The sequence below is a fragment of the Lineus longissimus genome, chromosome 6, assembly GCF_910592395.1.
Source record: "Lineus longissimus chromosome 6, tnLinLong1.2, whole genome shotgun sequence".
Lineage (NCBI taxonomy): Eukaryota > Metazoa > Nemertea > Pilidiophora > Heteronemertea > Lineidae > Lineus > Lineus longissimus.
The window spans coordinates 13,998,796-14,022,724 of record NC_088313.1 but is presented as its reverse complement, the minus strand read 5'-3'; the positions used below and the strand labels follow the sequence as shown (position 1 = coordinate 14,022,724).

The following is a 23,929-nucleotide window of genomic DNA, read 5'->3' as shown; positions in this document are numbered from 1 at the left end:
AAGACTGATGCGGCCTGGCTGTGACTGTCTCATCACTCTCATCATGTTGTCAACACGGTGGAGCAGCCAGGACTGATTTGGCCTGGCTGTGACTTCCTTATCTCTCTCACCATGTTGACAACTCAATAATAATATTGCCCTACTGCCTTTTTCATAAATAGATTTTGAGCATTATGTTTACAACGTAGTTGACAATAATTATCTTGTCTACATGGTGAGAGAGATGAGGCAGTCACAGCCAGGCCTCGCCCTCGCTTTCATAAGTCGTCCCCCCCGACTTACTAAGTCGTCCCCCCCCCCCCGAGATAATAATTCGTTCCGCCGAGAATTTTTTTTTTCGATGTCCTTTCCCAGCCACCGTACAATTGAATGTAAATTATGTAAACTTTAAAAAAATCTTATAGAAGTTATGGACATTTCCCTTTTCCGAGTTTTCGGAGTATTGTAATGGTTAGGGTCTCAAAATGACGCTAATGCTATCTCCTTACAGCCGAACAGGGCAATTTAAACATTAATTAAGAAATTCTATCGCCAGAAGACATTATATGCACATCTGTTTTTCCAAAATGCCAGCTTGTCCAAGCAATGACCCTTATTCACGCATTGATAAGGTTTTGGGCCGAGGAAAGCCAACAGGTTTGCTTATTCCTTGCACCAAAATATTATTTTGTTTCTCACAATTAGGAATATGTGTCTACCTGAAACACTGTTTCATTTATTCAATATTTGTTACTGACCCTATATATATCTTTGATAAGTTAGCAAGCAGAAATCTTAATTTTATTTCATATTTTAGGTTTCGATAGACTTTGGACAGTTCTAACAATACAGTAGAATGGAATGTTCTGTTACTGTTCCAACCAACATTATTTCAATGGTTACCTGGCCTGAAGTGATTACAGGATGACAGATAGATCACGGTCATGATCAATCATAAACAGACACACTTGCATCAAAGGGGTCTTATCCACCGAATACTACATGCACACACTACAAAGTTTTCACATATATTACTTATAACCTTGTTGTTGAGAAATACAAAAGGAAACTAATCAAAGTAGATTATATATTTGGCTCACCGGTACGGTGAGTCTATACAAGACCGCAGTGTCCGTCGTCCGTCGCCATCGTCGTCGTCGTCCGTCGTTTCCTATTTCAAAAACAGTGGCACGTTTCTTAACTGACAAGGCTATGGACTCAAAACTTCGTATGCATGACCCCCTAGGACAGATGACCTATGACACTGAATTTAGGACCGGTCTGATTTTTGACTTGGTCACCAGGGGGCCAAAACTGAAAACATAAATAGTGTGATATCTCACTTATTAGTGAATTGTTTTTGACGAAATGTTTATGGTAGGTACTCCCGGCCAGGATACATAACATATTTTATACGCGTTTTTGATTTGACCTACTTTTCAAGGTCACAGAGGTCAAATGGCCTACATTTGCCGTTTGAGTGTAACTGTGGCACGTTTCTTAACCGGTAGGGCTATGAGCTTGAAAGTTTTTTGCATGACCCCCTAGGTCAGATGACTTCTGACAGCAAATTTTGTTCTGATCTGATTCTTGACTTGGCCACAGGGGGCCAAAACTGAAAACAGAAAAAGTGTGATATCTCACTTATTATTGATTCGTTTTTGATGAAATTTTTATGGTAGCTACACCCGGCCAGGATACATCACATATCATAGAGGCTTCCGATTTAACCCATTTTTCAAGGTCATAGAGGTCAAATGGCGTAAACTGGCCGTTTGAGCGTAACTGTGGCACGTTTCGTAACTGCTAGGGCTATGGGCTTGAAACTTTTTCAAAGACCCCCTGATCAGTTTCTCGACTTGGACACCAGGAGCAAAATGTGAAAACCTAGAAAGTGTGACATCTTGCTCATTGTTGATTCATATTCGATAAAGTTGTTATGGTTGGTATTTCCAGCAAGGATACATTACATATTATACAGGCTTTTGATTTGACCTACTTTTCAAGGTCCATTGTCAATTAAGTCGTTACCTAAATACCAGTGAGCACAATGGCCCCTGGCCTTTTCATTCAACACTGTGAGCTATTATTGCTAATTTCCATATTACTACCCACCAACTGGAATGACCTCAGCTCTACCATGGCAACAATCATTACTTTTTCATGTGTGTGTACACTAGCGGCACATAGAGGAAAAAAGAGAACACAACAGGACAATTGCCTCAAAATTGGGCTCAGTTGTAAAACCAGCTGAACATACAATGCAACATGGTGATGAATTACCCTGCTGACAGGTGATAGAGCATCGTTGCCTGATGAGAAGTTGTTAATAAGGTGGATGTGATTGTATTGACTTGTGAGTTGGTGTCTGCTTCCCGTGGAGTAGCTGGTGGTGGTGTCATGTCAGATGTGTGATTGAGCGGCCAATTATTAACATTGCAATTGACATTCAATACCATGACTCATTGACATTAACTGAATTAGGCCTACGGCTATGATGCATGATGAATGACAGAACAGAAGCACATCATCAGCCACAAATTGACAAACTGCGCCTTTAGGCCTACCTCTGCCTCTGGAGTGGATGGACAGAACCACCCTGACCCTGTCCCTACTCAGAAGCACTCTGCAGCCCTACTGATGATGTTTGCATTTGATAATTCTCCTCTAAGTAGGCCTACTGTGTCGCACTCTGCAGCCCTTACTGATGATGTTTGCATTTGATGATGCTCCTCCAAGTAGGCCTACTGTGTCTCTGTGGTGTTTACACACTGTATGTGTATAGTGTATAGGGCCCAGACTGCTAACTACACCATGCACACCACAAGTCTGCAACGAGCATGCACTCGTACAGCGTTCAGCGAATGCGGTTTACAAATACGCCGTATCATAGGCCTATCGGTTATCTATACGAAATTAGCGTCGCCAGTTTCATCGTTGAAAACATAGATACGGAGTTGATGCAAGGCCCAAACTTGACGCAAGGCCCAAACGCGCCGCGTAGCGGCAAAAAAGCGAAGCTGGCGAAACATTTATAACGGGTCACCGTGATCTCATTATGGACTTATCGCGCGATTATGGGGTTGTAACTAATTTGCTGTACATTGTCACGAGGAAAGAAAAGCACGCGACCTAACGCCAATCTATTTATGTAAAGTGATAATTAGAAGGTATATAGTTCGGGAAATGTTAATAAATAATCATTCCTTATCGTCTTTTGAGAGCATTTTTAATTGTAAAAAGTATATGCCTACGTCACAGATGCAGAGTCTCTGCAATGGTCATTTTTATCACAGTAGTCTCGCGCAGCCAGACCTTCTTCACTTATTAGTCTGGCGCAAGCCAGGCGTTCTTTGTACTAGACGTTTTCCACCACAATGTATCTGGGCCGAAGAAACACTGCGCAAGATTACCTCGAGCTGGAGTTAAGATTAGATTGTGCTAATTACTCCAGGAGCATACTTCCTCTTTGAGTTTTCCCAGAATTGTGCATATCGCGCGAAGCTACTTAGCCTAATACCATTAGGCCCCGCGTGGTGGCGCTGAGGCGGCCGCTATAATCAAGAAAGTGGTTGAGTCACTCTAGAAGCTACTTGGTGATAACAAATGACGGACCTAACCAAAATTGCTTACATTTTCGCATTGCTACAATGAAAGACCTAATACTGAATCCACATATCTGTTGACTGTGCTTTAAGAGAGACTGGCTTTAAGAGAGACTGGCAGCCAGTCTCTCTTAAAGCACAGTCAATAGACACCACTATACCCCCTCACACTCACAAACCACCAACGCCCACCCCTTCCTGCTACCTTAATATTTCTGGATCCATTAAATGTGGATGGTTTTTACAGTAATAGGAGATTATTGAGGACAGAAAATACACACGCTGCACTAACCTGACAGCTGAAAATCAACGTGGCCTGAACCTCGGTGCCAGGATATAACGAAGTACGTGGTCCTAGAGACATGAGTATGAAGAACACAACCCTGTACATTATACATGTATCTGGGTCAGTTCGTCAATAACCAAGTCGCTGTGACAACGCTAATGAAAAGCTGTTAAGTTTACCTTCCACGTTTATCAAGGCCAGAATACTTGGTCGGACAGGTTGATATTCAGTGAATAGAGATGTCTTTGATTTGCGGGAGAGATTTGTGGAGATATATACATACATGTATATGCCTACCGTGGTAAGTGATACTTATTCGACATTGTACACTTTTATAGGAAATTAAAAAACAAACAAACTACAGATTTACTAAAATCTTGTAAGAAATTGGATGTCTTTGGCTCATAAACATGGCACTGCTCAACATACTGTTTGAACGATCACAACCCAAGTTGTCCTTTCACGGGGTTAAATGACGAAAAAGACAATTCATTTATTAAAAAGAAAAAACCTAGTCTTGATTAGAAATAAGTAATCAGTTGGGGGTGATTTAATATAAGTTCGGTCAAATTTTCTAATCTTGTTTTTTTTCCACATATTCGCAGCTTTTGCGCTCATCCAGGATCGTTGTTGCCATTTGAAAAAAAATCGCCGGGACAATAGTCCTGGGTCGCAGATGCTCTCTACATGCGGTCATGATTTATCAGATACAAATGCATACAACAGAAATTGTTTACTTACTATTGATGTGAACGATCTAACAATTTGTGTTGTACACTTTGCATTACCAGCTATGGCAGGCCTAGCCCACTCTGTTTTGAATAGAGGGAGATTCCATCATTCCTATTGTTTGAGATTGGACAGGTGTGAATTAATCTGGCAATTAGCCTCCTGTGCATTGTTGCCTGCAAACACTAAAATGTTTGGTTTTGCTAATTAAGGGGCAAATAAATCAGCCAAAAGTTTTGAAAGCTTCACAAATGATTGTCGCAAGGAAGTACTTTATGATAGTTTGCGAAATTTTGATTAATTCTAGGTGGAAAGTAATATTTTTCGCATATTTGTTGGGAAAAAAATTGAAAATCCTCCAATTTTCAGCCCCCCTATGGACACTATGAATTGTTCTCAAATAAAGCTGAAATCTTGGGAATATAATCCTAAGAGTTATATCAACCACGTCTGAAGTCGGGAGTTTGTATCAAATGTATACCAACTTTATTGATATTTCCTTTGCATTTTCGATTAGGCTTGCCAGGACTAATTAAGCAGGTGCACTAATTGGCTTGATTGGCTAGGCCCGCAATAGCTGGTAATGGATAAGTTGCTAATTGCCAAAACAAAACAAATAATCAATTGTCGCAATTAAGGTGCATGCACTCACTCGGTTTATGCCTGTTTCGCCTATTCCTGTTTCGCCTATTCCTGTTTCGCCTACAAAATTCCTGTTTCGCCTATTCCTGTTTCGCCTATTCCTGTTTCGCCTACTTTCCAGTACCCCTACAATAAATCGACTCTCCCACGGGGAACCTTAGGGATGCATGTCCATTTTATGGGGAAAATGTGAGGGGACAATTGGATGATGTTAACGATGTGATGACAATTTGACTAATCAAATGCCATCAACTTTGTTATGCCATGACCGTTTTGAAAGAGTCACCTTGAAAGCGGGGACAGTCCGGGACTTATTTGACCATAGGACCATAGGACCATACTGACACACAGTAAAAACTAATAGATTAAGTAGAGTAAAGCAGTCGTTTATTTTATGAAAACTGAATTCATGAGTTTTTGATAAAAATACATAATATTGTACATTCTCATAATTATTTGATCAAAATCAGCTGTAAAACCCATGTCATAATATACATGTAGGTACAGCACATATAAAGTCAAACACGGTGGAAAATACATATCATGATATTATGTCAGACAAGGTAACTGATGGCATCAACGTAACTCATTATGTCCCTCTCTCCATTGACGTATTGTTTCAATGCGTACATATGTGGCTCTCCTCGGGTTTGGTCGGTCAGTAAGGGACGGTTCATATTCCTACGTCTGTGGGGAGGTTAGCAATACATTTGAATAGGCGAAACAGGAATTAGGCGAAACAGGAATAGGCGAAACAGGAATAGGCGGAACAGGAATAGGCGAAACAGGAATACACCACTCACTCATCGGTTTGCAATTTGTTACAAAAAATCCACGATTAGGTTGTAATCAATGGCAAACTTGTGATATGTACATGTGGCAGCCAAGCGAAACTTTTCCTCCTCTGTAACAAAATCGACAAGAGTTTACGGACGTTTAAACTTGTATTGATCCAAATAACCATCTAAGTCTTCACATACAGTCTACTAATCATCATGCATGTCGTAAATATGTCGTAAATCTGAAATTACAAACAAAGACAATGTCACAACCACAGCCCAAAGACTGGAAATCCTGTATACACTGACCTCAAGGAGGTGGCGACATCTATCGTTAAATATCTAAACTAAAACAGACAGGGGTTTCTTCATCGAAAATAACATTTTACCCCCAAAACTTATGTTTACCACACACGTATTATCTAAATAAAACTACAGTGCTCTTTCAGAACAAGCTGTGAATTACAAATATCACAAACTAATGCAATATCTGGCAGGATCTGAAGACACTCCAAGTGGTATAACAGGAATTGAATGTCACCGGGACAATCAAACCTTGGCTCGACCCAGAAAACACGCCATAAAAGTGTCTTATCATCTTGTCAGCAAAATAAACATAGCGATATATAATCTATACATATAGTTACCTCGTATGTCTTCTACAAAACTTGATTTCAAACGAAGAAAAGATCTCGAAAGGCTACTACATGACAAAATTGATCGAAAGATCACAATTCGATGGAACGAGCTTCGTAAGGGAAGCTGGAGCTAGACTAAAAGAGCGCGAAAAACTATTTGGGAAATTCGGCGCTCACAGTACATATACTGTTGTATCTTGTGAAATGACTCAAAATATACACATCATAAGTGTATGTAAGGTTTAAGCCAAATGGGCTATTCGACAATATTGGAACGGTATATCTCACACCATTTCGCAAAAAAGCTCATCGATGGGAAAAATAAACCGTTTTCTAATCTTAAAAACTAAGAAACTGGGCTTCAAAATCACAAAACTATCAAATATCCCATCAGACAACAGTGACATTAAATTAGAAAAATTCTGATAAAACAAAAATATGATTTCTATAAGCTTACATGCTAACGTTTGATCACAAAAGTCGAGACATTTTGCATTTTTTCACACTGTTTGCGTTTGTTACCGCGAAAGCAAAATTAAATCTGCTATAAAACTCGTTGTAGTCTGTAAAAATTAAAAAGATAGGAATATCCCATTATATGACAACGAATGGAACCATATGATACCCTTAGATGGTCCATTTAGCACCGACAACATACTTAACTGCTAACCGCAAAAATATGTGATGATGTGGAGTAGAAAAACGCATTTCGAAACTTATTTCTCAAATTAGTGTCATCATTGCTTCTCAAAACGAAACATATCGCTTTTCATATCAATGTTGTCTTTGACACTCACTATATCTAAATAGTTCTATAGAAATATTCTTATAACAAAAGAATTCATCAGACTCGGTCTTTCCAATCTGAAATACTTCGGTTACATAAGTCCGAAAAACAATATTCGCGTTTATTGCGATTTCTGACGCCGTCGTCTTTGCTTATCTTTTAGCATCAGGAGCAAACCAGGGCTTAATATTCTATTCTCCGGCGCTGCACCAAACCCCTAGTGAGACATTTTCCCCTATACATCTGTACACCACCTTCAAGTCAGCTTCTACGGTTAAACTGTCATTCTAAAATACCTTGGTACCGTAAAGTCAACTTTTAAATGGAAAATGCATAAGCCTCGTTCTGAGAGTGGAGTGTTTTGGACACGCAACCAAGATGCTCTACCAAAGTTCCCTCGGGTTGCACTAAAATGTGGAACCATGCACACAGGTCACTTCAGAAGTTTGAGGCTCTCAAAACACTGCTTCAAACACAAATCAGCCAAGGAAGCATCAACCACCCTAAGTTTTTTAATGAGCACTACACATATTTGCTGAGAAAAACGCTCCAAATAGCCCATTTGCGCGGATTTTAGCGTCACTTGAGCGAGCCGATCCGGACTTCCTATACGGGCTGCCGTAACATAATGTAAACAACGGCGCTACCGGCGCTCCGGGCAGGCGATGGATGGAATTTGCCAAATTCGCACATATTCAAGTTATTTCGTGGCCTATCTTTTTAAGTTTGAGGTATTTTAGAATAGAAATTGAACCCTCGGCTTCGGACCTTGGTTGAGTTACCAAGACACTCTCGGGTGGAGCTAAAATTTCGTCCAAACCCTCGCCTGTCGGCTCGGGTTTGGACTGTATTTTAGCTCCACCCTCGAGTGTCTTGGTAACTCAACCAAGGTCCTCCGCCTCGGGTTCAATTCCTTAAACCTCGGTTCCAGTACCGCACTACTTCTAATGACTTGTGCGATTGAAAATGGCACTCAGAGATCTTAGAATCGAGGTTTCAGAGCGCACCTCGAAGAAGACAGTGTTCTAATTTCCGCCGGCATGATCAAACAACCAACTAAACTGCGAGTTTGGATATTGTTACTACTTGGGCGCTCTACTTGGGCGCAATTGCTTTTGCGCCAGAAACTCACCAAAGAGGGTGAATGTATCAGGGGTTTGTGTGCAGGGCTGGAGAAGCGAACATTAACCCCTGATTTCCTCATGATGACTTTTCAGATGATCTACATGTATTATCTTCTCATGCAAGAGCTTTACCTGTTCTAAGATGTGCTTGCGATAAGTTATATCTCAGTATGTCTTTTCTAGTCAATCCCTGAAGTCTTGGAGAAGAATCCTTGGATTGATGGTTGTCGTCACGTTGATCATTTTCCTGTTCAACCTCAAGATCCTGAACTTCGGGAATGACAAAGTACACCAGCGCTTGAAACCTGCTTCATCCAGGTATACTGGAAAGACGAAATCAACTGCTAGATGTAATCAGGTACGCATAATGCCAGATGTATTGTACGCGCCGGTCACTGATCCAAAGTTTGCTCTTTTTTTTCTTCCCCATTACAGCCTCCAATCACTACTTACACTGGTGTTGGACTCAAATTCGCTGATAGCCAATTTCTCAGTTCTAGTAAACTAGTTCTAAAATTTTTTCCCATATTTTGTACATGCCACTTATACTGTACTTGAATAACCATTCGTTCAAGGTAACTCTACATCGGGTTCAAATGAACTGCGACAAATGGGTGGTGGTCACCACGATCTTCAATTTGACCGACGCCGTGAAGGACCTACTGATGATGCCAAAGTGGTGTATGGTACTGGTCGGTGACAAGAAAGGCCCAAAAGAAGTACCGTCATTTCCCAATCTGATCTTCCTAGATGTTGCCTGGCAGGAGCGCTGTCCGTACCATATCTGCCAGCATATTCCATGGAATCATTTCAGTCGCAAAAACATTGGCTTCATGTACGCCGTGGCTAACGGGGCCAAGTGGATATACGACACCGACGACGACAACTTCCCCAAGTTTCCTAAAGCCGAGCCGCTTTTGGATTCGTCGATCAGATTCGATCTAATACAGGTCCCTGGACACGTGTACAATCCCTACATTCCATATATCAAACCCAAAACAACATTTTGGCCGAGGGGGTTGCCACTGGATAAAATCAAAGATTCCGACACGAAGAACATGAAAGTGATCGGTACCGTCAAACCGGAAAAGGTCGCGGTGATTAACTATTTAGCCCAAACCGACCCCGACGTTGACGCGATCTACAGACTGACGCAGAAAATTCCTTTTCAGTTCGAGATGGTGGAGAAGTATCACGCTCTACCGCATTACATCATGTCACCCTACAACGCCCAGGCAACGATGCATGCACAGTTCGCCTTTTGGGGTCTGCTTCTGCCGGCAAGCGTAGACATGCGTGTCACGGATATATGGCGGTCGTATTTCACTCAACGGTTAGTCTGGGACACCGACGGTCACATCGCTTTCGGTCCGCCATACGTCAATCAAATCCGCAACGCGCATTCGTATATGGTCGATTTTCACAATGAAATTGATGTCTACCTTAAAACCAGCAGACTGATCAAATTCCTGGTGAACTGGATCCCGAAAACCGTTTCGTTGGCGCAGAACATGATCGACCTTTACATAGAACTCTACCAAATCGATATTATCGGGAGGGCCGATATCGATTTAGCCATAGCTTGGATACGCGATCTGGAATGTGTCGGCTATACCTTTCCGCCAGTCAAAGTTGCGAAAGACTACGTGTATTTAATTCAAGGTGCAAGCGTCACGATGCACGATCAACTTGTATCAAACTCGAATAGAGATGTTCGATGGCTGACGTACGAAACGGAGTCTGGCGATCTTTACCGGCCGAATAGCACGTGGACCAGTGGAAGGAATCTTCAGCTGGAACACGCCGTTGAACGCGGGAGCCGAATGTCGGAGAAGGGTTATAAGTATTTCATCTTTCTCGACGACGACGCTAAACTGTCGTTCAGTATTAATGGTCGAAGATGGAAAGATGAAGGCGGTTGCAATAGCGACGATGTGTGGACATGCTTTGAACAGTTCTTGGGCGCTCACGAGCCGGCAGTCAGCTATCCATACTACACATATACTGGACATTTCTATGACAAGAATTCAATGGTCAATACAAACTACCATATCGATCCAATGATGGTGGCTTTTCACCGTGACACATTATCTTTCCTACTGCCCTACAGTACTGAGTTTGAAGCGCAATCCTGGTGGGCATCGGGTGTTATCTGTGCTGGCCTGGCCAACATGCTGTATAGCACCAACAAGTTTCAGTTCAATGTTCTTCATAGCATCAATTTGAGACCAAATCATCCGGGCAATACTAAATACAAGACGGATGGGAATCAACCCGGTCAATTACAATTCCTGCTATCGGCCCTTCTGCCGACTGTCGATGGAGAGCCGAATCCGTTGTTGAACAGTACCTCGCCGCGTTTGGCCCCGAGGATTAACGGCAAGCCCAATCTGAAGAAAAATAAAACCTACATCGTTGACTACGCGTTCATTAAAAAGTACTTTAAGCTCGATCATAGGTTTTCGCAAAGTCGGCTGAACTGGCTGAAAAATCCCGTGATCAAAAGAATTCTATTCGGGGGCAAAGACGTAACTGAATTCGACAATTCATTCAATCCTGATTATTCTTATCCGATCTAACAGGTCAAACTGTAGTATCATTCGCATAGAGTTTCACCTTACACCGACTTCGTGGAAATCTCATCAACCCTGATTAACGGCATGTTTGAAGAACGGATTTTATCTTTGAAACGGACAAATTATCACCCAGGTCCGACTACACCTGCCTAAAACTCCTGGAAGATCGACTGCATCTCTAGGACTCGGATCAATGCTTAGTTATATAGACAAACTCGAGCTTTTACTTTTTGGCCGTCTGTGCAATCAGAAAAATGGTTGTACCCTAAAACGAGTTTTTCTCTTCGCTTATGTGTATATATAACTGGATGAAAAAGTAAAATGGGCACACGTGGAATGATGATTCCTGATTTCTTAAATGCCCTTAACGATACAATCTTTCGATTCAATTATTTCCTGAACACATTTGTGAAACACGCAGAATTTCCCGATCCCAAAATGTGGAATAAGATTGTAAATAACAGTGTAAATGACTACTACTTTAACTAGAATGGATATCCGGTGTGTGCGCATGATTCGGCGAAATAAAAGACTCCTATGGATTTCACCATGCTGGTTATATCAGCACGCAAATATAGATATTTAAGGTTTCAGTTCGCTTTCTTATTATTGTTATTAATGGTTAAATCAAGTTTAATTGAATGTTAATTATGTAAAACTCATTGTTCTGACATTGTTGATCATATCATTTTACACTGCGAAGACCTCATTCCGCAAAAAGATAAACTTTAAAAAAAATTAATAGAAGTTACGGACATTTCCCTTTTCCAGAGATTTATTTATTTATTTACATAACAATTCTACGGAGCCTTTCCAAAATCGTTGTTCTAACTACCTCTTTCCCCCTTGGGACCCTTTCTGCTCAATGTAAAGTCATTAATTTTAAGTGCTGTAGATAGCGATCATCTCTGTATTTAACTGCACCCTGTAGCGTGTTTGCGTATGTTTGTGTGTATGTTCATTAATTAGTCCGTCTCTATCTCCGAAACTATGACACCAGATAACTCCACCACGAATATGGCTGGCACGAGTGGACAAAATTCAGAATTATGCCACGACATAAATAGGAATTGTGGTGCACCATAAATCAACCAATCAAAACATCTGATCTCGTGAATCATGCCGCGGCAGAAGTCAGAATTATGCCACGGCATAAATAGGAATTGCCCATTTCCTTACAAGAAATGGCCATTTTGTTAGTTCATACTTACCTATGGAACACTTTTGCATGTTACTCCATTTGGGCTCAAACACAAGAGTATCCCTTTAATTTTCTAAAGGGAGAACTGAGTTAACAGCTCGGCCGCCAGGCGGCGCCCTGACCGATCCCGCGAGATCGCGCCGATCTCATGCCGCCATATTTAGTCTTTACTCTTGAGCGTTAATAAAGAGTATGTCCCGTTTGTGGGGACGGCGGGAGGGCCGTGTTCCATAGGTAAGTATGAACTAACAAAATGGCCATTTCTTGTAAGGAAATGGGCATTTTGTGTCATTCAAACTTACCTATGGAACACTTTTGCATCGAATCCCAGCAACCTATTGGAGGTGGGAAACGAGGACTTACCTAAGGCTGAGCTGTTGTTCCATCCAGGAGGCACCACCGGCATATTAGCTAAGGAGGACCGCCAGGGGAAAGAAATGGGGAGAACCGGAGGACCGGTATTTTGATCTCGGTATTACAATCATATTATAGAGAGTAATAGACCCATTCTCCGGAAAGCGCTAGAATTGCGTAATAAAACCATCTTCTTTCCGGCAACAGAGCTTAGAGCAAGTAAGGCATGTTGAAGGGTGTAGAATGAATTATTGCTAAACAACAATAAGAAATTGCGTCCTTTCTAGTCTACTAGGGGTTGCCTGGATGTTGAAGATAGGGCATATCAAAAATGGCGCAAGATGCGCGTTTGACTCTTCAATCGGGCTTCCCCCCCTTTTTTGATCTAGCCAGGATCAAACAACATGCCCCGCAGACACAATCGGGCCGATTGTGTGCATGCCATCTACGAGGGAAGAAACGTCTCGTAGGTAGAAACGAGAGAATGTGGAGTGATTACTCCAACATGCAGCGGAAACGACTTCTTGAAGAGCAACTCCTCGGTAGTTAGTCCAGGAGGTGGCTAGTGCTCTAACTTCGTGCGCTGAGATGTTAGCTAGCGCACGAAGATCAGAGGAAGTCTTCAAGGTGTTGTAGGAAAGACGAATAGTCTCCACAATCCACCTTGAAATAGTGGCGGCCGCTATCTCTCGTTTATTTCCCTTCTTATAGGACAAAAACAAACGCTCTCTCCCCTGGCGGATACCGGGAGGTTTTGTCCTATTTATGTAGAACTTTAGGGCCCTGACGGGACATAAAGTTCTGTCAGGAAGATCATAAGAGATCGTTCCTGACAGAGAGGGAATAGTAACCGGGGGCCGAGAGGCGGCCGGTCCCTGGTTCTTCGCCAGAAATCCTGGTATAAAAGCCAGGATAACCCCCCCCCCCTCTCTAAAAGCCAGCTTCTTAAAAGAAAGTGCATGGAGCTCTGATCTCCGTTGGGCGATAGCCAAGGCTACTAGAAAGACCGTTTTGAGTGTCAGATATTTCATGGATGAAATAGACATGGGTTCAAAAGGATGCCTCATGAGCACCTTAAGGACAACAGAAAGGTCCCATTTAGGGGTGTTGTGAACCGGTCTAGGACGCTCTAATAACATTCCTCTGAAAAGAGGGGTTATTTGGTCCTCCCAACGAAGATCCCAGGTGCTTAAAACACGGAGGGTAGAAGCGATGGCGGACTTGTACCCTTTTATAGCCGTGACAGATAGTTGTCTTTCCGTGAATAATTCAATAAGGAAATCAACTAATCTGTATATAGAGGGAGAGATCGGATTAACTCCGTTCTCCCTGCACCAGGAAGTGAAGGTAGACCACTTTCCTTGATACACATCAAGGGTAGACCCCCTTTGAGGTGCGGACATGCGCTTGACAGCGATGTCCGAAAAGCCTCTCTGGTGGAGATGCAACTGGATAAGTTCCAGGCGTGAAACTTGAAAAATCCAGGGTTCTGGTGGTAGCATCTCCCCAGGGGGTGCCACAGGAGGTGCTTCCAAGTAGGAAGACTCCTGGGGTGATCTATCAGGAGCTCCAGCAAGGCTGGGAACCAGGCCTGATTTGGCCAGCAAGGTGCGATGAGAGTTATTCGCACCGGATGGCTGGTCAAGATCTTGTTCAGGACTGGTTGGATGAGAGGGAGGGGTGGAAACGCATATGCGTTCAGCCCGACCCAAGAGGCTGTAAGGCTGTCGACTTCCAGGGCCTCTTCGTCCGGAAGTGGAGAGTAATAGATGGGAAGGCGATTGTTCAGCCTGGTGGCGAACAGATCTACCTTCGGAGATTGCCAAAGGCGACAAAGGTCGTCTACAATCTCCTGATGGAGTGTCCACTCTGTCTGAACTAGCTTGTTCTGACGGGACAGGGCGTCGGCAAGGATGTTGCGATTGCCCGGTATGTGTCTGGCACATATCGATACTCCAAGGTCGGCACAAAGATGGTAAAGCTCCCAAGTTAGCTGGCAAAGAATGCCGGACTTTGTGCCTCCCTGTCTCCTGACATATGCTACTACTGTAGAATTGTCGGAGAACAGGGTTACTCTCCGATTCTTCAGGCGAAGGGAAAGAGCCCTCACGGCAAGAAGGACAGCCTTCATTTCCAATATATTTATTGGAAGAATGGTCTCCTCCCTTGTCCATAGACCTCTTATGGACATGTCCCCGTTGTTCAGATGTGCTCCCCACCCTAGTAGGGAAGCATCTGTGAACAGGGACACTTCTGGGGGCGGTGGAGCAAGATCTACACCGCTTTGGAGACGAGTCTCCGACTCCCAGAAGTTCCAGACGTTCTTGAGTAGGTATTGAGGTATCAATACCAACTTGTCTAATGGGTCCCTGTGGGGTTTCCATAGAGACATTAGAAACATCTGGATGGGACGCATATATAGACGGCCAAGGGGGATTTGGTCTGCTGCCGAATTCAGAAGTCCCAAAAGGCTCAAGCATCGCCTTGCGGGAGCTTGAGTCCTTCCTCTGAATTCTGCGACGAGATGAAGAATTTTCTTTATCCTGTCTAGGGGGGGCAGCATTTTCCCTATGGCCGTAAGGAACCGAACTCCAACGTAAACGAAGTCTTGGGATGGTATGAATTCTGACTTTGTTTCGTTGATAATCCAACCTGCGGAAACTACTTTTTGCTTTAGAACCTGAAGTTGTTGCAGTAGTAGTTCCCGCGATTTGCAACGGAGTAGCCAATCGTCTAGGTAGTGATGGAGCTTGAACCCCATCACGTGAAAGGGAGCGATGAAGGCTGTGACTATCATCGTAAAAATTAGGGGTGCCGATGCCAGACCGAACGGCAGGGCCCTGAATTGATACGTCTTTCCTTCGTAATGGAATCGAAGGAAGTGTTGATAGTCTGGATGGATCGGTACATGTAAGTACGCATCCATTAAATCCATCGATACCGCCCAATCGTTGGGCTGTATCGCCGTTGCTATAGACCTGGTGGTTTCCATCTTGAAATGAGGAACATTCAAGAAGGTGTTTAACCTGGAAAGGTCTATGATCAGCCTCCATGTCCCTGCTTTCTTGGGAACCAAGAAAACGTGGCTGTAAAAGCCGGGGGAGCATGGATCTTGAAGGACCTGGATAGCTTGCTTCTCCAGTAATGTCGCGACCTCTGCTTGGAGGGCAGAGGCCTTGACTGGGTCCTTCGGTGGCTGAACTGGGGTTGGATATATGGTAGTCGGGGGGGGGGGGGGGGGTACGGTTGAAATCTAGTTTCACTCCGTACCTCAACATGTTTGGGACTGGGGACCACTTTGGGCACCAATCGTCCCAAATGTCTGCAAATTTTTGCAGACGGCCCCCGACTACCGGAGTCGGCTCCTTTTTGCGTCCGGGAGGAGAAAGGAGGGGGGAGTCACCTCTTCCGGCCAGCACCCCTTGGGCGAAAGGAGTGCTTAGTCGGACCGGATCCACCCTGGTTAGAGGAAGTATTTTTCCTCTTTCCAGTCCGGCGACCCTCCGCTTCCCGTCGGAAGGATCCAGCAGGAGCAGGCTGACTAGGCGGGGTAGGCCTAGGCAGGACCTGCCTGGCGTACGGGATTGAACCCGATGCCTGCTGGGGCCTCTCTATCTTTCTAGCGTTAGGTAGAGAGGTCTTGGCCCTCTGTGTCGCAGTGGGGGCATATAATTTGTCCCAATCTTTCTGTGCTTGAGCCGCCTCTTGTACAGAATCTGCGAACAGGAAAGAACCGTCCATAGGAGCGGTTCTTAAGGCCCCTTCCAGCTGGAGGGATCTGATGACATTGAGAGAGCCCAGTGCGGCGTCTCTACGGAGTAGGACGCTATTTGCTGCGGTCTTGGCGGACAGCGCAATAGCGTGCCTAATCGAATGTGACAAGGATGTCACAAGCGATTTTGTGTCATCAGATAGTGACTCATTATCTTTTAGGGATCTGGCTAGGGCCAGGTTAGTGTGCTCTGCGTAGGAGAGCACCGCTAACGTGTTTTTGGCCAGACCCTCTTGTGCTCTAAGGTCTCGGTAAGCCGAGGAGGAGGTCACCCTAGGCACGAGTTGGTCCAGCTGTACATCGTCCTTTAATATGGAAGTCGATGCTGCAGCTGGAGAGCCGGCCGAGCTGACTCGATAATAGTCAGCGCGGTACTGCCTAACGGGAGGAAGTTGTGCTGTGAACAACTTCCCCGGTTTACACCAAGCTTCCGGTCCGACTGCCGGAAGGACAGGGATGGAAGTACGTTGGTGGGCGCCTTGTGAGTCTTTGATTGTACGCTCCAAAAGTTCAGAGACTGCTAACACCGACGGGGAGGGAGGAAGGAATTCAAGTGCCCGAGTGGAGCCTTGAGAAACCTGTGGATTGGGATCCACTTCCTGTCCCCAGAGTGAAAAGGTCGGTGTTGACAAGGCTGGCAGTTCCGGCGGGGTAGGGCACAGATCCTGCGGGAGGTACGCTCTGATCAAGGATCTGAGTGTCCTCATATCCGACAGGATACTGGCCTCCTCTGGTGACAGCTCCTCCTGATTGGGGGAGCGGTAGCCTGGCTGAGAACACTCGTTCTCAGAAAATTCCTCTAAAATAGAGGAGTCGGATGGTGGGTATCCGATGGGACCAGGCGCACCAGAGGAACCGGAACCCTGCTCCAGATGGCTGAGTCTATCAGAAAGACCTGCTACCATCTGGATGAGCTGGGACAGTTGCTGTCCCGACTCGGGTTCCGGACCCGACGTGCGGCTTCTCTCAACGACGGGCGGTTGAGGCGAGGGTGAGCGCATAAGCGAACCCTGGAAGCCGTATGTGCGGGCGAATGGGTCTTCCGGAAGCGGAAGTTGCCCATATTCTGAACTAGAGTTCAGATGTCCTCTCTGCGTAGCTCGTTCCATGGGAACGACGCCTCTGCTACGAGGAGGGGGTGGCACTTCCGGTTGGTTCCACCCAAGAGGTTGGCCAACGTAGGAAGGTGCCTGCATTTCCGGTAGGACGAAGTCCGAAACCGGAAATGCCCGTAACTCCTTCGCCGGTATGGAGCTACCGGAAGCCCTTTTAGAAGGAGGTACGGAGGGCGGAAACGCTGTTACCGAAGACGCATGGCGTTTCGGAGGTGGCGTTATAAGGTCCGGCCCTACTCTACTGTGTCCGTGAGGACTGGGGTTATTTCGCAGTAAAGACTGAGAAAAACCCCCAGTAGAGTCTTCGGTTACTGAAAAACGGGAACCCGCGTCAGTAACCGGAACTGCAATCGGCGGACCGGAAGCAGGGTGCTCCCGCGGGTACAAAGGGCTTGTACTCGGGGGAGCGGACGACAGGGGAACCGGAAGGTTCCCTGAGGTCCAGGGTATATTAAACCCTTGGAGACTTATTGGATGTAAGTCTCCCTTGGGACCACAGACATTAATAATGTCAGATCCCGCATCCTTCGCAGCCGCGGCCGGAACCGGAACTCGGCTGACGGAAGGGGTGGTGGCGGGAGGTTTGCTAGACCTCCGGGTTATATGCCCGGAAACGGAACCGGAAGAGGGTTTAGGCGTCTTCGCGGCCCGTTTCCCGCCACCAGACGCATTCCTTTGTGGTGAGACAAAGGATGCCGTCGGAGGGGTACGCCATATAAAAAATGGTACCAATGACAATAAAAACACTGGGAACCCCAAGTAGGCCAGAAAGGACGCAATAATTAATGGAAAGGAAAACATGCCTACTTGAATTAAACACTATTGCAATGGATCTGAGTCTTGTTCATTACAATAGAGCGGAGAATAGCCTACTTAACTCTACCCTACCAAGATCAAAATAATGGAGCCGGGTCGACTAAGCTAGCTAAGAAAATGTCTATAATTAAATAGACTGGACAATACTAATGCCAAGATTAGTTTGGCGGTCTACTCCGTAGGTGAATGAACCCAAAAATCGTCTAGACTTGGCTGGTTGAATTTGGTTTTAAATCGAATTCACGGCAGCTTTGAAAAACGATGTGCTTCGTAGAAGCACAAGAGTAAAGACTGAATATGGCGGCATGAGATCGGCGCGATCTCGCGGGATCGGTCAGGGCGCCGCCTGGCGGCCGAGCTGTTAACTCAGTTCTCCCTTTAGAAAATTAAAGGGATACTCTTGTGTTTGAGCCCAAATGGAGTAACATGCAAAAGTGTTCCATAGGTAAGTTTGAATGACACAAAATGTGGTGTGGCATAATTAGACCAATCAGAAGGTGGCAATCATTTTATTTATGGTGCGGCATAAATCGCACTTCCGTCCACAATTCCTATTTATGCCGCGGCGCAATTCACGAGATCCGATGTTTTGATTTATGGTGCACCACAATTCCGATTTATGCCGTGGTATGATTCTGAATTCTGTCCACTCGCGCCAGCCATACATGAACCCGTCAGTTAACATTCGCCATGACTTACAATCATGACCTGCTTATTTATGGTTGGTTGATGCATGAAATAAGACATAAGAAGGCTGTCGTATTCAAAACTGGCCAGCCTAGGCTTAAACCTCAACTTCTGCTATTTGACCAGGTATGACTGATAGGCCTTGCTATATGATAGGCTTTTGCTAGGGTCATGAATATTCACCATTAAGGTGGACCTAGTGACTTTTCTTTGTCTGGTGTTATAGTTCCGAAGATAGAGTATATAGTCTACATGTACACGTATAACATGCATTTGAATTGTACTCATCTATAAGATGGAATGATAAGAAATCAATCAATCAATCATACCTTTCTTTTCCAGCTGTAAAGCCTGTGATGAATAAAGTAGAGGTTAAGCTAAAGTTGAAATTAAGTTGAAATTAAAAGTAGATGGTCGTTGAATCATCCCTCTGCATGTTTTACGTGCGTTACTCTCAACCACCAGGGCAACAGTCCAGAATTTTGTCACTGACTGGGCATGTTCTTTAATTTAAAAGTTATACTCTAAACCCCGCTCACGATGGCTCAATACCAGAGGAGGCAACCACAACCACAGCAGCAGCATACAAGCTTAGTCGTCAAGGAATAAAGCGCAGTTCCATATTTTAAGGCCATGCCGAAAAAAACATTATTTAGACGTGTGTTCAACCGCGCATTATATGAGTCGGGGAACCTGTCCTCGAGTTCATGCAGGGGCTACACAAATTTATCAGGATTGACCCAGTGCATTGAATTTGGCCGGTGAAAGATTTCCGCTCTGTACGGCTTATTTCTTGGCGAAGACCTTATGAGTTTTACCCCTTTAGTGTGTAATCGTCTTCGCCAAGATGATGTGTGTCATTGTCGTTTACCCTGTATTGGCCTCCGTCCAGCGTGAAACTTTGACTGCAGCTAGATCCGTCCACTAGTCAGGTGGCTTGACAAAATAAAAGGGAAGTAGGAATGTAAATTCGTCTAAATTGTGCTATGAAGCATTCTGGATTCATGAAAAGACTACATAAACCCTAAACGTCGAGCTAGAGAGTCCTTATTGCTGTGTCAATTTTAGGCTGCTTATGATAATGAGGTGGTTAATTAGTCACCTTAAAATTTACTAAATGTGTGCAATTGTTCGTATTTCACAAATGGCTTCCTCAGGAATCAACCAAGATGAAAATTGACAATTTCAAAATCATTCTGTGTTTAAAAATGTCTTTCCTGTTGATAGTTCCAAATGCTTGCCAAGGAAAAAACTAACAATAATAATATTTATCTCACCAGAACATATTTTAGTTTTCGACCAGTGCAAACTATAATTTTTACATGGTCATATGTTGAGACAACATAATCGTGATGTTTCTTTAATTTTCTAAAACTTTTTTTAATTGTACACACACCTAGTTCATAATTTGAAGTTTCAAATATCACACCATTCATCTTAGACATTACTGGTATCATAGAGACTTATTTGCACATTTGCAGTCGCGAAGATCTGTAACTGTTATTTTGCCATCAGGTAGGTCAGCATTTGAAACAGCAATATCATAAGAACGCACTCCAGTTTCCTAGTATTTTGTTGCTGCCGGACACCTTTCTACGTACCCCCTTGCCGCGTTTCTCTCTGGTACACTCTTTTGAACTACATCTACATGTATTTGGCAAGTAGGTATCCCAGACTACATCCACCCGAGCGGGAGTTCTCCAGTTGTTTTCTGACAGTAGGAAGGAAGACCCGATCTGCATACTCGCTGAATGTACCTAACTGCACTTGCAGACAACATATGAATAGAAATATGAACACCGTTACGGCGTGGAACAATTGTATCCGATAAAGCATTGTAGAAAAAAAGAATTTTGTGTTATTTATGCGGTCAACAAAGCATACCTCAGTTGGTAAGATTCTAAAATGCCTAAAATTTTTTTGGCTGATGTTCATGTACGTTTTGATGGGCATTACAATGTATGTCGTGCAGAACTCTGTTATATTACAGTTGGCATGGTCGACCTGTTGTATATTGTTGACACGGGATGTAGAAAACGCGGAATTCTGGGTAAATATCCGCTACTTTAGTATCGACTTACTAGAGCGTATCTGTGGTTTAAATTACTCAGTATGTTTTATACATAGATAGTGATGGGGCAAGGCAGATCATGACGATCGGTGCATGGCGACAAATTTGATTGTAAACTTGAAAACCAGTCAACCGTATAGACTCCGCCATTATTCTTGAAAGTGAACTCGTTTCCACTGACTTTTTGGTGGGGCGTATTCGCGTAATCTGCAAACCAATAAATAACGCAGCGGATTTTTACACGGAATTCCGCGTTTTCTACATGCCGTTGTTAACATAGTTAATTTCCCGCCTTGGGATGAAATTTCCCTGAGCCGATTGCTCGGCGATTGCGTATAGAGCAAGAGCCATCAGTAGGTGACCAGGGATGGCTAGATGTGTCAAGTGAAATGATATGTGAGCATAAGTGTCCACAAATGCATTTCATATGTTTTTTGTAGTTTTTGAATGGCGACCTCGAAGCAGGTTGATGCTGTGTATAATACTTGTGTACATTCATCCAAAACCGCACAAAAACATTGGATTTAATTAATCCTCACCACAGAAAGCTGTCACCACTGGAGCAATATTAGGCCATCCTATCTGAGTGTATCAATCTTGCCGCTAATGAATAAACTTATAGACTATTATTCACTCTATCTACAGCTCGTGCGCATTGTGCATGACCTATATGCGTCGAATTATTATGGTGTCGTTCAATCGAATCGACTGACCTAGACGTTCTACGTTAAAGTCAGCGAGACACTACGAATACATCCCGACTCACCACTATCGAGCTCCACAAACCCATGACGGATTCCATCGATTTTCCTGTTTTCTCGGCACGCTCTCAGCGCATGCCCCAATCACAGTGCTGAAACGGAAACTTAAAGAGGGCAAAGGTCAACGCCGATCGCACGTTGTCCAACCTCGTCGCCTGTTTTGGCAACTTCTCATCTACCTGTTTCCCCTGCACCATGGCAAAACATGAACTATCACAATTTTAAATCTTATTGTCGAGAATATTTCAAATCGTATTGTCGCTCAGAATCGGATACTACTGCAGTTGCTGAGATCGTTCCGTAAGAGATGTTCTGATTGGTCCAAAATCTAGGCTACTAATCTTGTCTGGGCCAAAAACAGCTTCTGAGGCGGAAAATGTCAAGGGTTTGGGCCGCAAATATGTTCCAACTAAAATAGTCCACTTCATCAGTCCAACGAGGTAAATGTTGGCTCTAAATATCTCAGACCCGTCAGATGCGTTATCATGTGACTTTAGTTTTTGAACTCGCCACTTCATTTTCAATACTTGGATTCAATGTTCATGAATAAAATGAATTAATCTGCAGGTGCACAGCATTGATCAAATTGTGTAACACGTGAATGAAACATAAACAGAATACAGCTTATAAAATTATTTTCTTTCCTAAAGTAATGGAGTCCTCTCTTTCTTCACCCGGACGGTCATGCAGACAAGAGTAACAGGTCAGGCAATTTTAGTTCCAAATGCACCTCTTATTATATAGGGGCGCGCGTAGGCTTATTATAAACCGCGAGATGAGAAATCGCGAGATTTTCTACTTCCCTGGACCATGACAGTCACCATTTCTGATGCTGCTGTCCACTTCTCCATTCAATGATAGTAGGGCCGAAGACAACACAAAGGTAAAATGCAACTGCATGTTCATCTTCACCACAAAGGTTTTGCAACTTATCAAGACATACTGTGAGTATAATACCACGAGGTTCAGGATGCTGCATGTATCAAGACTATTTTCACGTTACGCCTGGCGGCACAAGTCACCATACACATGATTGACCGATAACACAGGGCATGCAACTGGTGAACGTCTGGTCATCCCTAAAAATAGCGCGGGATAGTCTGACCATCGAAACAAGGCTTTAAATTAGGTTAAACTCCACACATCGCACAGCGGGGTCTATTTCAATGGGCCAATTAAAACAAGGTTGGCTCCCTACTACAGCCTCGGTCTCATGAGTGTTCGCCTTTTCAGGTTCCATATTTGCAATACATCCTGTGGCGCATGGTACTCTCACCGAGGTTGGCATCTCGCGATTTCGCATTCCACACATCGCAGTTTATAATAAGCCGCGCGTATAATCGATCAACTGACGATCACCATGTCAACAATGTTGTTTGCTTGTTTAGAATGGAATAGAATAGAGTTGCTGCATTGCGTAAAATGAAATCTAAATTTAGATATATAAATTAAGAAGTTCTGCATCAAGTGATAGCAGCCATGGTGCTAATAAATTGTTTACACTGAGCGCATGATGTATGTGTTATCCGGTGGTTTGCCTTTTTTTCGATATTGTGTTCTGACATTGTTGGGCAAGTATATAAACTGGGTTTTGAACTAGATTCTTCAGTGTTGCAAGCCCCGAGAAATCTTCTCAGATTGTACCTGCGCGATGGAAGGCACGTATAAATAACTTTATATTCAAATTACATGTAACTTTAAAACGACATAAAACTTTGTGTGCAGGCCAATATATTTGCAAGGACTTGCAAAAAATAAAGCATGCCTGCCAACCCATCTCAAACTCCTTGCCACGCACATGTTTGTGATACCTTCATCGTGTTGCTAAAAATTAACTGGTTTCAGCAATGCTTGGCGTTCATACATGTAAGAATGAAATATGGCTTTGCAATTGCTTTGAAGTTGGGTCACGGCGGAGTGAAAAATAAGTTCAATATCCACGGAGTGTGGATAAAAATAATGTCTCCTTTCGACAATGTTAGAGAATGAATGTAACAAGATTATACA

At 43.8% G+C, this 23,929-nt stretch overlaps 1 protein-coding gene across 1 annotated transcript; it reads left to right on the top strand.

The window, feature by feature from the left end:
- The first annotated feature begins 4,024 nt into the window (after positions 1-4,024).
- On the top strand, positions 4,025-12,208 carry LOC135489208 (uncharacterized). Its single transcript, XM_064774448.1, has 3 exons — positions 4,025-4,171; positions 8,753-8,927; positions 9,145-12,208. The coding sequence occupies exons 1-3, from the start codon at positions 4,110-4,112 to the stop codon at positions 11,146-11,148; spliced, it is 2,241 nt and encodes a 746-aa protein (XP_064630518.1). The 5' UTR covers positions 4,025-4,109; the 3' UTR covers positions 11,149-12,208.
- Positions 12,209-23,929: the final 11,721 nt, after the last annotated feature.

Excerpts from the sequence above, each read along its gene's own strand:
- LOC135489208 (XM_064774448.1), top strand. The coding sequence starts at position 4,110 with ATGTCTTTGATTTGCGGGAGAGATTTGTGGAGATATATACATACATGT. Across the intron at positions 4,172-8,752 it reads ACATGTATATGCCTACCGTG|TCAATCCCTGAAGTCTTGGA; the intron begins GTAAGTGATACT and ends TGTCTTTTCTAG. Across the intron at positions 8,928-9,144 it reads CAACTGCTAGATGTAATCAG|GTAACTCTACATCGGGTTCA; the intron begins GTACGCATAATG and ends CATTCGTTCAAG.